This window comes from Brassica oleracea, chromosome C3 (genome assembly GCF_000695525.1).
Source record: "Brassica oleracea var. oleracea cultivar TO1000 chromosome C3, BOL, whole genome shotgun sequence".
NCBI lineage: Eukaryota > Viridiplantae > Streptophyta > Magnoliopsida > Brassicales > Brassicaceae > Brassica > Brassica oleracea.
This window is the reverse complement of record NC_027750.1, coordinates 32,660,293-32,672,302: the sequence shown is the minus strand read 5'-3', so window position 1 is coordinate 32,672,302 and position 12,010 is coordinate 32,660,293. Positions and strand designations below refer to the sequence as shown.

Genomic DNA, 12,010 nt, shown 5'->3' with positions numbered 1-12,010 from the left:
TTCAACCAAGCCTGGATAGTATCTATCAGATGGTCTGGCGTCTGGAAACAAGTCCCAAAATCAAGCACTTCCTGTGGAGATGCCTCAACAATGCCCTTATGGTGGCTGAAAACATGACATATAGACACATTGGTAAAAACAAGAGCTGCTGCCGTTGTGGAGGAGAAGCAGAGAGCGTAAATCATTTACTCTTCCAGTGTCATTATGCGAGGATGATTTGGGCAGTTGCTAATGTCCACATACCCCCAGCGGGTCACTGGTCAGATTCTTTGTATACTAACTTTTATTGGGTCTTAAACTTAAAAAAAAGAGTACCCACTAGAGGAAGTAGAGGAAGGATTTGTCCCTGAGTTGTTATGGAGATTATGGAAAATCAGGAACGAGCTGTTGTTTAGGGGAACGGATTATGATGCTATCTCAACAATCCAGAAGAGCTGGGATGGGGTATGGGAACGCAGAAACAGAGATGAGGTTATAAAGGAGGAGGTCAAAGTAACTACAATAGAAGAACCTGAGAAGAAATGGACGCCACCGGCCCCGGCGAGTTTGAAATGAAATACTGATGCCTCATGGTCCAAAGAGACAATGATAGGAGGGGTGGGCTGGATTTTGCGTGACCATCAGGGTCTTCTACTGTGGGCGGGAGCAAGGAAACTGCCAATGATGAGGTCGGTGATAGAAACAGAAGCGGAAGCAATAAGCTGGGCAATTCAGACTCTGGTGGGTTTTGGATATAAAACGGTGATAATCGAAACTGACTCTCTTGTGCTGGCAAGAATGCTCAATGGAGAGGAAGAGGTCTGGCCAGTGTTGGAACCCATATTGCAAGGCATAACTTCATCTTTGGCGGTAAATGCAGGGTATAAAATGGTGTACTATCCCCGGAGTGGTAATAAGTCAGCAGATAGAATAGCGAAGGAGACTTCAACGTTTACGTCCCTTGTCCCTAAGCTATATTCTATGGTGCCTATGTGGTTGAATTCATGTTTTGAGGCTGATAAGCCATTTGTAAGAAACTGAATGGGATTAATATAAAGTTGTTGTTGAGCCAAAAAAAAAAAATAAACGATTTTTTTGGGAAGAATAACTAATATATAATATATCCCAATTTTAATAAAGGTAGAACTTTAAAAGATACTAGATCTCGACCCGCGCAACCGCACGGGTTTTTGTTTTCATTTTTTTATAAACATTTTGTTTTCACTTCTAAATTGGTATATATTATAATATATACGAGGTGTGTCTATCAATTTTTAAAACATAATAATTTTACTGTATATTTTTTATTGAATAGATTGTTTGAAACTTTCACATATATTTGTATCTTCTTCTATATATTTTTTTTGCATTATTATTTCATTATCTTCATTATTAAAATCGTACCTATATATATATAAAGATTAGTAAAATATTGTTTTATTGTCATATTCAAAGATATTGTAACATTTCACAAATTTAGAATGATTTTAAAAAATTAAAATTTTTGCTTCATAGATTTATATTATCGAGTAAATAATTAAACATTTAGTTTTGTTTAATTTTTAAAATAAACTATATAGTTTAAAAAAAAAAATTCATTGGTTTAAGGTAGTATAGATTAATCATTGTTAGATAATGATGATTTTTGTTATTTAAAAAAAAATCTTTATAATTTTAAAAGTTAACATCGACAAATATTTAAGTATTTAGCATATACAGGTACAATATTACAACATTAAATTATATCTATTTAATTTATACTATCTATAAATTCAGTGGATCATCTATTGTTTAAATTCAATTATTGATAGCCCAATAAAAATTTCTGTTAGACCCAAAATTTAAATGATAAGATTAGAGATTAAATGTAACATGACTTTCTAGGAATATGTCCATTAGATCCATTTTTAAAAAAATCGCACATGAATCAAGGTTGTGACTTCTGTTTTAATATATAAGATGGTTTGGTTTACCAAAAAAAAAGAAAGTACATATGGTTTCTTGTTTCTCAAACATTTCTTGGAATAAGTCCATTTTTTAAAAAATCACACATGAATCAAGGTTGTGACGTCTGTTTTAATATATAAGAAGATTGAACTTGTCCATAAAATTACAGAAATTTTGGGTCGTAATTGTAGTCTTTTATGTTGGATGGAGACTTATACTAAATATTTAGAACAAAAAGGTGAGAAATGCAAATGTTTAATGCTTGAAGGATTATTTTGAAAACTATGTACTCTTTCCTGCGTTATCGTCCTCGACCCCAAATCAACTAGGGTTTTGCTTATCGCAGGGTTTTCGCCTTTCACCATTTCCGCTCAGAGACATGTCTTCTCTAATGGCGATTCGTTGCGCGCGTACCCAGAGTATCATCACAGTAGGTTCTCTTCTTCAGGTACGCTCTTCTCTCCCCCATCTATCCTCTCGATTCGCCGTGAACCCAACCTCGAGCAAAAACCTTAGCACATCCGCCGCCGCGGGTGATTACCACCGGAATCCTCACTCCGTCGCATCTTATCCTCCGCCGCAACGGCAGAATCCATCCCCGGGGTTCGATTCTCAGCGTTTTCAAAATCATTCAAACACTGATCATCATCGAGCTCCTCAGAGGTACAACCCTAACCAGAGTCCTCAACACGGCCGCGGCGGAGCATCTGGTTACAATCAGGTCAATTATCAGAATCAGAATGTTCAGCAAAACGCCAATCAGAGCAACGAGATAGCCCCAACTGTGGAAGAGATAGTCCGTTTGTGCAAGCTCAGGAGATTCAAAGACGCTATCGAGCTGCTCGATAAGGGAGCTCTCCCTGACAAAGACTGCTTCTCTTTACTCTTCGAGTCTTGCGCCAATCTGAAATCTCTCGAGCATTCCAAGAAGGTGCACGATCATTTCCTCCGGTCCGTCTTCAGAAGCGATCCGAAGCTGAACAACGTGGTGATCAGTATGTTCGGGGAGTGTAGCAGCGTCACTGACGCCAAGAGAGTGTTTGATCACATGGCTGACAAAGATATGGACTCTTGGCACGTGATGATGCGTGTGTATAGCGACAACGGGATGGGAGATGACGCGTTGCAGCTGTTCGAGGAGATGACGAAACAGGGGCTGAAGCCCAACGAGGAGACGTTCGTTAATGTCTTCTTGGCTTGTGCTACTGTGGGTGGGATAAAGGAAGCGTTTTTGCATTTCGATTCGATGGAGAACGAGTTCGGGATTAGCCCCAGGACGGAGCATTTCTTGGGTGTTTTAGATGTTCTTGGAAAATGCGGGCATCTCGTTGAGGCGGAGCAGTATATCCTCGGCCTTCCTTTTGAAGCCACAGCTGATTTCTGGGAAGCTATGAGGAGCTATGGTAAGATCCATGGAGATATCGATTTAGAGGATTACGCGGAGGAGTTGATGGTTGATCTTGACCCTTCGAAGGCTGTGACCAACAAGATTCCAACCCCTCCGCCCAAATCATACAGGGAGACGAGTATGCTCGCTAGTAGGAGTAGGATTCTCGAGTTTCGGAATCTGACTTATTACAAGGATGAAGCTAAGGAGATGGATGCGAAGAAGGGAGCGGTTTATGTTCCAGACACGAAATGTGTTCTGCATGACATTGACGAGGAGGCTAAAGAACAGGCGCTGCTCTACCACAGCGAGAGGTTAGCGATTGCTTATGGTGTCATATGCACCCCGCCTCGGAAGTCCCTCACAATCATCAAGAATCTCCGTGTGTGTAACGACTGTCACAACTTCATCAAGATCATGTCCAAAATCATTGGTAGAACGTTGATTGTGAGAGACAACAAGCGTTTCCATCACTTCAGTGACGGCAAATGTTCTTGTGGTGATTACTGGTAGAGCTCACAGGTTCTTGAGTGGCGTGTTCCCATCATGTATAGCGCTCCAAAGTCTCCAGAACTCTGCTTGATGTTGGGAATTGAAATAGTATTTGCTATGCTGTAACAAATTTCATTTGCTTTAGACCTTTTACTTGAGGTATTAAGTTTGTGTTTCTCGTATTATGGCATAACATTGGAGATGTCGGTTTAAAGTTGCAAGAATTCATGTTTTTCTTAAAAAGAATTAGATTGTATAAATAACGAACTTGAATTACAATCTCAGAGAAGAGTTAAAGAAATATCTCTTCAGACGATGTTCGAAGTTTTAGACAATCTCTTTGTGTGTGTTTTCGTTCCATATTTTTGGGGGGGATTTGGCAAAATTGGTAAAAAATCTGACATTTTGTCCCTACACATTGTGTTATTTTCTTTTAAAATAACCTTAAAACTGATGTAAATAAATGAATAATAAAATTATTTAAAATAATTTTTTTTTTTTTTTAAATGTTGAAAAAATATATACCAGAAATACTGGTATACTAGCTGATTTCTCGTGCTCATGCACGGATACAAACATTTACAAGTTAATAAAATCATTATAATTGATTAACTTTTTATTTCTAATTATTTCTAATTATTGATAAGTTTAAATTATTTTTAGTTTGTACATCAGAAAGACAAATATAACATTGTTTTAAACTACGTTATTACGTTATCTTAATTAAATATATAATTTTTGATATAATAATTTGGATCGGTTAAGTTTTTTTTGGTATCTTGAGTTGTATAATTTTTCAGTTGAATTTTAATGATACTAAATCAGATTATATATAATTTAATTTAGTTCTAAGATTTGTAAATATGTATTTTTAAATTGATATATTTTGTTTTGGCTTAAATTTATGAGAAAAATTTTAAGTGTTGATCAGAAACTGTATAAGTGAATCAACTTTGAAATCTTTTAAAAACAAGTGAATCATTAGAGTTTTAGAACGTAATAGTAACCTAATTAATTTTATCAAATACCACATTCATAGGAAAACAATTTTCTAATGGAATTAGATTTGAGATAATTATTTGTTTATTTTAATAGATATTGAAACATGGGAAATTGTCAAAAATATCTTTTTCAAAGTACCACTTTTCATGTTTACACTAACCACTTTTACCCTTATCTTTAATGAAGGGTAAAAGACATTTATAACCTTTTGATTACCTTTGACAAAAAAAACATAAGTTAACTAATCTAAACTTAAAACATCAACTCTAAACCCTAAATCATCAACTCTAAATCCTAAACCATGAAACATCAACTCAAAACCCTAAACCCCGAAACATCAACTCTAAACCCTAAAACTTCAAATCTAAACCCTAAAACATCAACTTTAAATCCTAAATGTAAACCCTAAACCCTAAATCTAAACTTAAAACATCAACTTTAAACCCTAAATCATCAACTCTAAACTCTAAACCCTGAAACATCAACTCTAAACCCTAAACCCTAAACCTTCAAATCAAAACCCTAAAACATCAACTCTAAACCCTAAATCATCAACTCTAAATCCTAAACCATGAAACATCAACTCAAAACCCTAAACCCCGAAACATCAACTCTAAACCCTAAAACTTCAAATCTAAACCCTAAAACATCAACTTTAAATCCTAAATGCTAGGGTTTAGGGTTTAGAGTTTACTTTTTAGGGTTTAGGGTTTACTTTTTAGGGTTTAGGGTTTAGTGTTGATAGTTTAGGATGTAGTGTTGATGGTTTAGGGTTTAGAGTTGAAGTTTAGGGTTTAAGGTTTAAAGTTGATGTTTTAGGGTTTAGATTTGAAGTTTTAGGGTTTAGAGTTGATGTTTCGGGGTTTAGGGTTTAGAGTTGATGTTTCGTGGTTTAGGGTTTATTGAAAAAAAAATAGGGCTTAGGATTGATGGTTTAGGGCGGTGTTTTTAAAACCGGACCGGAAGCTGAACCGGAAATATTTTGGGTCACGGTTTAATATGGTTCGACCGGATCAAACCTGGTTCAATAATATAGTTTAATATTTTTTTAGTATGTAAATATAAAAATAATATTAGTAAACATGATGCATAGTTAAAATATAAATAAATTTTGAACATAAAATATTATAAATATAAATTAGTTTCTTGTTTATATGGATGGTTTATAGATTTTTGATAGTTTTAGTGGTTTTTATTGGTTTAATAACTTTGAAATATAATCCGGCTATGTGGCCGGTTCATGGTCGAACCAATTACTAGACCAACCCGGCTATATAACAGGTTCATGGTCGAATCCGGTCCAACCATCGGGTCGGTCCGGTTTTAAAAACAATGTTTTAGACCAACTATCGTTTAATTATGTTGGAGTTCTATAATGAAAATATATTTGGTTATCTCTAGTTGTTGGTGTATAAATAATCTAAAACGATCCCCCAAGATTTTTTGAATGTCCAACTCTAGTTGTTGGTTATCGTTTTAATTTGATTTCGTCAATTTACATCAAACTTTAAATCCTATTTATGTTTAGGTCTAATTCTAATTTAGAATTCTAACTGCAACTAGTTTTGTGTTCTATAAATTTTATTGATATCAAAGTTTCACAGAATAATTATTTACAATACTATGAAAGACTGCAGCAACTATGATTATGAGATTCAAAGTATTATTTCTTCTTATTAATTTTTAATAATTTTTCATCTTAAATTTTTGGTGGAGGACCAGGAGGAGGCTTATATTCTTTACAAGGAAAGTCGCAAATACAAACACCACCGTCATAGCGGTAATCACAGTGAGCCTCTGCACCTTTTCCATAAGCACTGCATTTGACTCCACATATACGGCAATCGCCAAGACTTGCCTGACATCCCATACTATCCTCAACTATAATAAATAAAACAACATTTTATGTTTAAGTAATGAAAAACCTAAGATTTAGGAGATATCAACACAGTAAAATACAATATATATATATATATATATATATATATATATATATTGCAATGAATAAAGCCAAAACCAATAAACTAAATAGAATAAGGTGAGCATCTTTGAATATTGCTTTTTCTCAACAAACAAAAAAAAAATCTTTGAATATTGCTATGAGAAAAGGGTGAATTGGTGGAATCACCATTAAGGAGAAAAAATGAGCAAATAACCATAACAGAAAAATTGTCAGAGGTGAGAAGATAATTATGCATAAGTGTGGACTCTTCTCTCTTTCACAGTGCATCTGTATGTGATAAAAGTAGCAAGGCCCATTGTAACAGATGCAAAGTGAAGTCTCATATGTTCCAGATGTGTATGTTATTCTAGTTGCATAGTCCGTAATAGTATGGCATGCCAACAATATTACTTAAATTTTAGGTTGTTTCATACATTATGGTGTACAATATAGAATAAATGAAATGACAAAATATTAACTACATCATGAAGAACTTGATTGCAGAAACATTCACATTGCTAAAATCTAAACTCATATTGAGAGTTATTAGGCTGGACAAAGAATGAAAATTGTACTATACTATATGTGTTTGACAAAATAGTAGTATATGTGTTTGACAAAATAGTATAGCCTAATTCAACTGTTTTACTAACTTAATTTATTTTCTTATTAACTGCACTAGTCAACCCAAACAAAATGAAAATTTTCAACTCACGAAACGCAAATACTAAAACATAGTATAATCTCTAGTTACCAACTGCTCAAGTTAACTCAAGCAAAAGAAATAAAAAAAGGACGGGGAGAGAGGGAGAGAGGGAGAGAGGGAGAGAGAGAGAGAGAGAAAGAGAGAGAGTTGAAATGTTACATTTCTATTCTATGTTTTCTAAATAGAATACTATACAATCGTATATTATTTCATTTGAAGATGAAATTAAAGATATTGGATAGAGAGAGGGAGCTAGGGATAAAGAGAGAGATAGGGGTAAACATAAGAAAGAAAGAAATAGATGAAAGAGAGTGAAAGAAAAAAATTTAGTAAAAAGAGAACAAAAAAAAATGTAGAGAGAGTTGTAATGTTACATTTTTATTCTATGTTTTCTAAATAGAATGAAATACTATATAATATTGTCTCAGTTGTTCATAAGGGAAGAGAAAAAGAGAGGGAGTGAGGGAGAGAGGGAGAGAGGAAGAAAAAATGAGAGAAAAAGAGAGAGAGATTGTAAATATGTGCTATCATATACATATAATATAGAATAGAAAGATATATTCGTCTAAATAACAATTTATATGTTTTGAAAGAAATTTATATCCATTTGAGAAAATTTAAAATACAGTATATGTTAAAAAAAATGTATGATTTATTATGATATTATTATTGGTTAAGTTGTATTGAAAAATAAAATATAGATCAAATAAAATGAGAGGAAAAAAGAAAAGAAAAAAAAAGAAAAAAAAAGAATCAAAGGCTGAAATTGTTTAAGGGTAGATATAGTAATATTATATAAACGTGTATTGTATATTCTAACCATGGAGTTCATATGGTTATTTGTTGAATTTTTTTTTGATGGTTATACATGCTAATTTCCCATGAGAAAACTATAAAGGATTATGTATATCTTTTTTTTAAGAGATTATGTATATAAAAAAACTAACATCATAGTGAACTACAAATTTACAATATTCAAGGTATGTTCCAACAAACAAGACTGATAGTAAATTAAATATTCTGACGTTGAATACACTTTTTGAAGAAAAATTAATAGAAACGCATACCTAAAGCAAACATAACAAGGAAGACGATGGGGAGAACAACTGAAAATTTTGCTTGAGCCATATTTATCTATTTGTATTCCAGATTAAGATGCTTTTATTGAATATTGAAAGACTGTAAGTTTTGGGAGACAGTAAAGAGAGATTTATAGGATGATGAGGGGACCATTATAATACATAATAATAATTATTACTATATTTTTAGAAAATTGACTGTAATTACGATAATAATATATAAATATGGAATATTAATTATGTCATATGAGTAAAAAAGATTCTTTTTCAACAATTATTTTATATTTTAACATATTTACATTTGACTAGTTTATCACCAATTTAATTTCTCGTTGACCATAGATCTACTTAACAATAACAGATTATTTTTACCTTTTAAAAGTTTTATTCTATTTGACCAAAGAATTACTTAATTTAATTATTATTTATTTCATTTTCACAGAGTACTACTGCTTAGCAGATTTATTTTCTTTTAACTATGTACTAGAGCTTGATATGTGCTGCTAATGTATGTTTTAACTTATATATATATTGATATTATTTAAAATATTTAATGGTTAATATTTTTTTAATATTTTTCATATATTTAAATTTTTATATGACCTTTAAAGACAAGATAAATATCTTACATACAGTAATTTAATTTATTATTAAAAATTATATAAATCTATTGTATATTTATTTGATTATTATAAAAATGGATAAATGTATAAAAGAAGACATGAACATTATTTTGTATTTTTGTTATTATTTTTATGTGTATGATCAAAATAGACTATTTAAAAAACATATAACATACTTTTAATATGTTAGATTTGAAGTTTTTTTTTTTGATGAAATTTTAAATTTATTGATCATCACTAAAAGAATATAACTATGGGTAGTTCATATAACTAACTTTGAAAAAGAAAACTAGAGCTCTAAATTGCATTGTCATGAGCTGCAAACCACCTGACAATTAGACCTTGCAGTCTTGGATTGAGAGTGTACTTTGTAGAAGAGATGCGATTCCTAACAGTCTTATCGATCAACTTTGCAAGCTGGTCGACTGTCTTATTGCTGGTACTGTGCTTCCTCTCATTGCGTTCACGCCAGATGAAGTAAATGGTGACTTGCAGGACCAATCGAAGGAGTATGAAAGTCAGGCGGTCGTATGATCTTATGATCTGGACAGCATTGTGGACAATGTAATGTCCCAGTCTGGATCCGAATCAGTCCCAAACAAATTCCCTACCATCTTCAGCCAAAGAGTGAAAGTATAAGGACACGCAAAGAACAGATGGTCTCTAGTCTCGTCCGGTTCACCACAATAAAGGCAATGTTGCGGTTGACTCCACCGTCGGGAACGATGACCTGTGGCGAGCCTGTCCTTAACTGCAAGCCAAGTGATGAAAGCAAAGCGAGGAACACCTTGAAATTTGTTAGAACATAATGTTATATATATATATATATTGAAATTGAGCTTTGCATAAATATACAATATAATATTCCGGTCTAATAACTTTTATACATCAAAAAGTAAAATTTCTGTATAAATATTTATTTTTGGTAAACCAATTTAAATAAATTAATAACTCATATTTCACAATAAAAAGAAATTTTTATAAATATTAATAAAACTAAACTAATATAATTACATTTTAAATTTTTACACTAGCTTATATATCATATATATATTTTGTAAAATTAATGTAAATGTGCATTTAAAATAAAAACGAAATATATATTAATCAATTTTTTTGTTGATGGTTAAATTTTTAAAATTTTATTAGTTCATTAGGTTAATTAACGGGAAATTGCCACAAATACCACATTCATAGTACTATTTTCGTGTTTACACTAACCACTTTTACTCTCACTTTTAATGAATTGTAAAAGACATTTATACCCTTAGGGTTAACTAATCTAGAGTTAGGGTTTATAGTTGAGGTGTGGGGTAGGGTTTTTGGAAGGTAAAATTTAGGATTCTAATAAATATATAAATAAATACTTAAAATATTATAAAAAAATTTAAAAAATAGTTCGAATTCGAAAAAGTATAATTCAAAAACATAAAAAAAAATTATATTTTTTTATTTTTTATTTGTTTAAATAGTTATTTGTTATATATATAGAAAACAATTGTATAAGAGTATGTTGCCACTTAACGAAGAATGCATTTTTGAAAATGTCTTTTAAGTGGTGGTAAAAATGAATAATGGTATCATGAAAGTGGTAAACATGAAATCTAGGCTCTGATTGGTGACATGTTGTATTAAGGTTGAGTTGCAGTATGTATTATAAGTCAATGTAATTTGTAGTAAAAATTATGAGGTAAAAACTGTATAATTATGTGGTAAATTTGCAGTAAAAATAAGAGTTACCGTTTTATTAAAATCGATGACTGATAACTTTTTTGATGTATAAGTTGCAGTATGATTAATAAAATAATAAAATATTTTTTAATGAAATAGAACACTAAATTATTTTAAAATAAATAAATTAATAATAAAATATTTAATTTATTTTTTTAATATGTAGAAAAAGTAAAATTTTGAAAAATAATTATAACCATTTTACTGTTTCTATTATTATTATTATTATTTAAAAAAATAAATAAAAATACAAAAATAAAAATAATTTTCACTAATTTAATAAGAAAAATAAATTATAAAATATTTAAACATATAAAAATATTTTTTTAAATATATATAAGCATATATCTATATATATATATATATAATTAACAATAAATCTCATATAAACATATGAATATATGTATGTAAATTTTAACATAGCAAACATGATTACCAATTTAAATTATAACAGAATTTTGTTTAATTAATTTAAATGGAAGTAAGAAAGTTTATAAAGTATTTTGGCTAGCAAATAAATAGTTGTGTACTATTGTTGATAATATTTATTAATTAACCAAAGTAATTGTTGGACAATCGCCATGTTTTAAAAGTTAATAAATTTCTTTAGAAATAAAAACGTGAACAACTAAAAAAAAAAATTCCTGACTCAAGTTAACTCAAGCTCTAATTCATATAATTTTCTTTGATGTTGGTTTAACATTTGATTTGTTGATTTTACAAAGGAAATAACTCAAAGTGTAACTCAGCCTTACCACATTCTAAATCAACACACAAACTCAAACGTTCACAACAAAATCATGATTGGTAACATTTCTGATTAAAACCCCTAACTCAAACTAAATCAAGCGTAAAGCATGTCACCAATCAAAGCCCTAAACTATTAAAAGGGAAGTACATTTTGTACTAAACTCTAACTTTTTCACAATAATTACCTCCTCATGTAGGCCTGGGCGTTCGGGTACCCGTTCGAGTTCGGGTCGGGTGTTTCGGGTTTTCGGGTTTTCGGATGGAGAGGTACAAAACCCGTTCGGGTTATCTAAATACTTCGGATCGGGTTCAGATTTTTAAGGTTCGGGTTCGGGTTATTTCGGGTATAACCGAACTCTGTAACAAATAAAA

The 12,010-nt window shown here is 31.3% G+C and overlaps 2 protein-coding genes and 1 long non-coding RNA gene across 3 annotated transcripts; 2 read left to right on the top strand and 1 right to left on the bottom strand.

The window, feature by feature from the left end:
* The first annotated feature begins 585 nt into the window (after positions 1-585).
* On the top strand, positions 586-1,020 carry LOC106330408. The gene has a single exon (XM_013768879.1). It carries the CDS (start codon positions 586-588, stop codon positions 1,018-1,020), a length of 435 nt encoding a protein of 144 aa, XP_013624333.1.
* A 1,193-nt stretch (positions 1,021-2,213) lies between these two features.
* On the top strand, positions 2,214-4,051 carry LOC106335771 (pentatricopeptide repeat-containing protein At2g15690-like). The gene has a single exon (XM_013774378.1). The coding sequence runs from the start codon at positions 2,306-2,308 to the stop codon at positions 3,824-3,826; it is 1,521 nt and encodes a 506-aa protein (XP_013629832.1). The 5' UTR covers positions 2,214-2,305; the 3' UTR covers positions 3,827-4,051.
* A 2,405-nt stretch (positions 4,052-6,456) lies between these two features.
* On the bottom strand, positions 6,457-8,625 carry LOC106334365. Its single transcript, XR_001268593.1, has 2 exons — positions 8,523-8,625; positions 6,457-6,688 (listed from the first exon to the last, which is right to left on the bottom strand). It is a non-coding gene; the product is annotated as an uncharacterized LOC106334365 (long non-coding RNA).
* Positions 8,626-12,010: the final 3,385 nt, after the last annotated feature.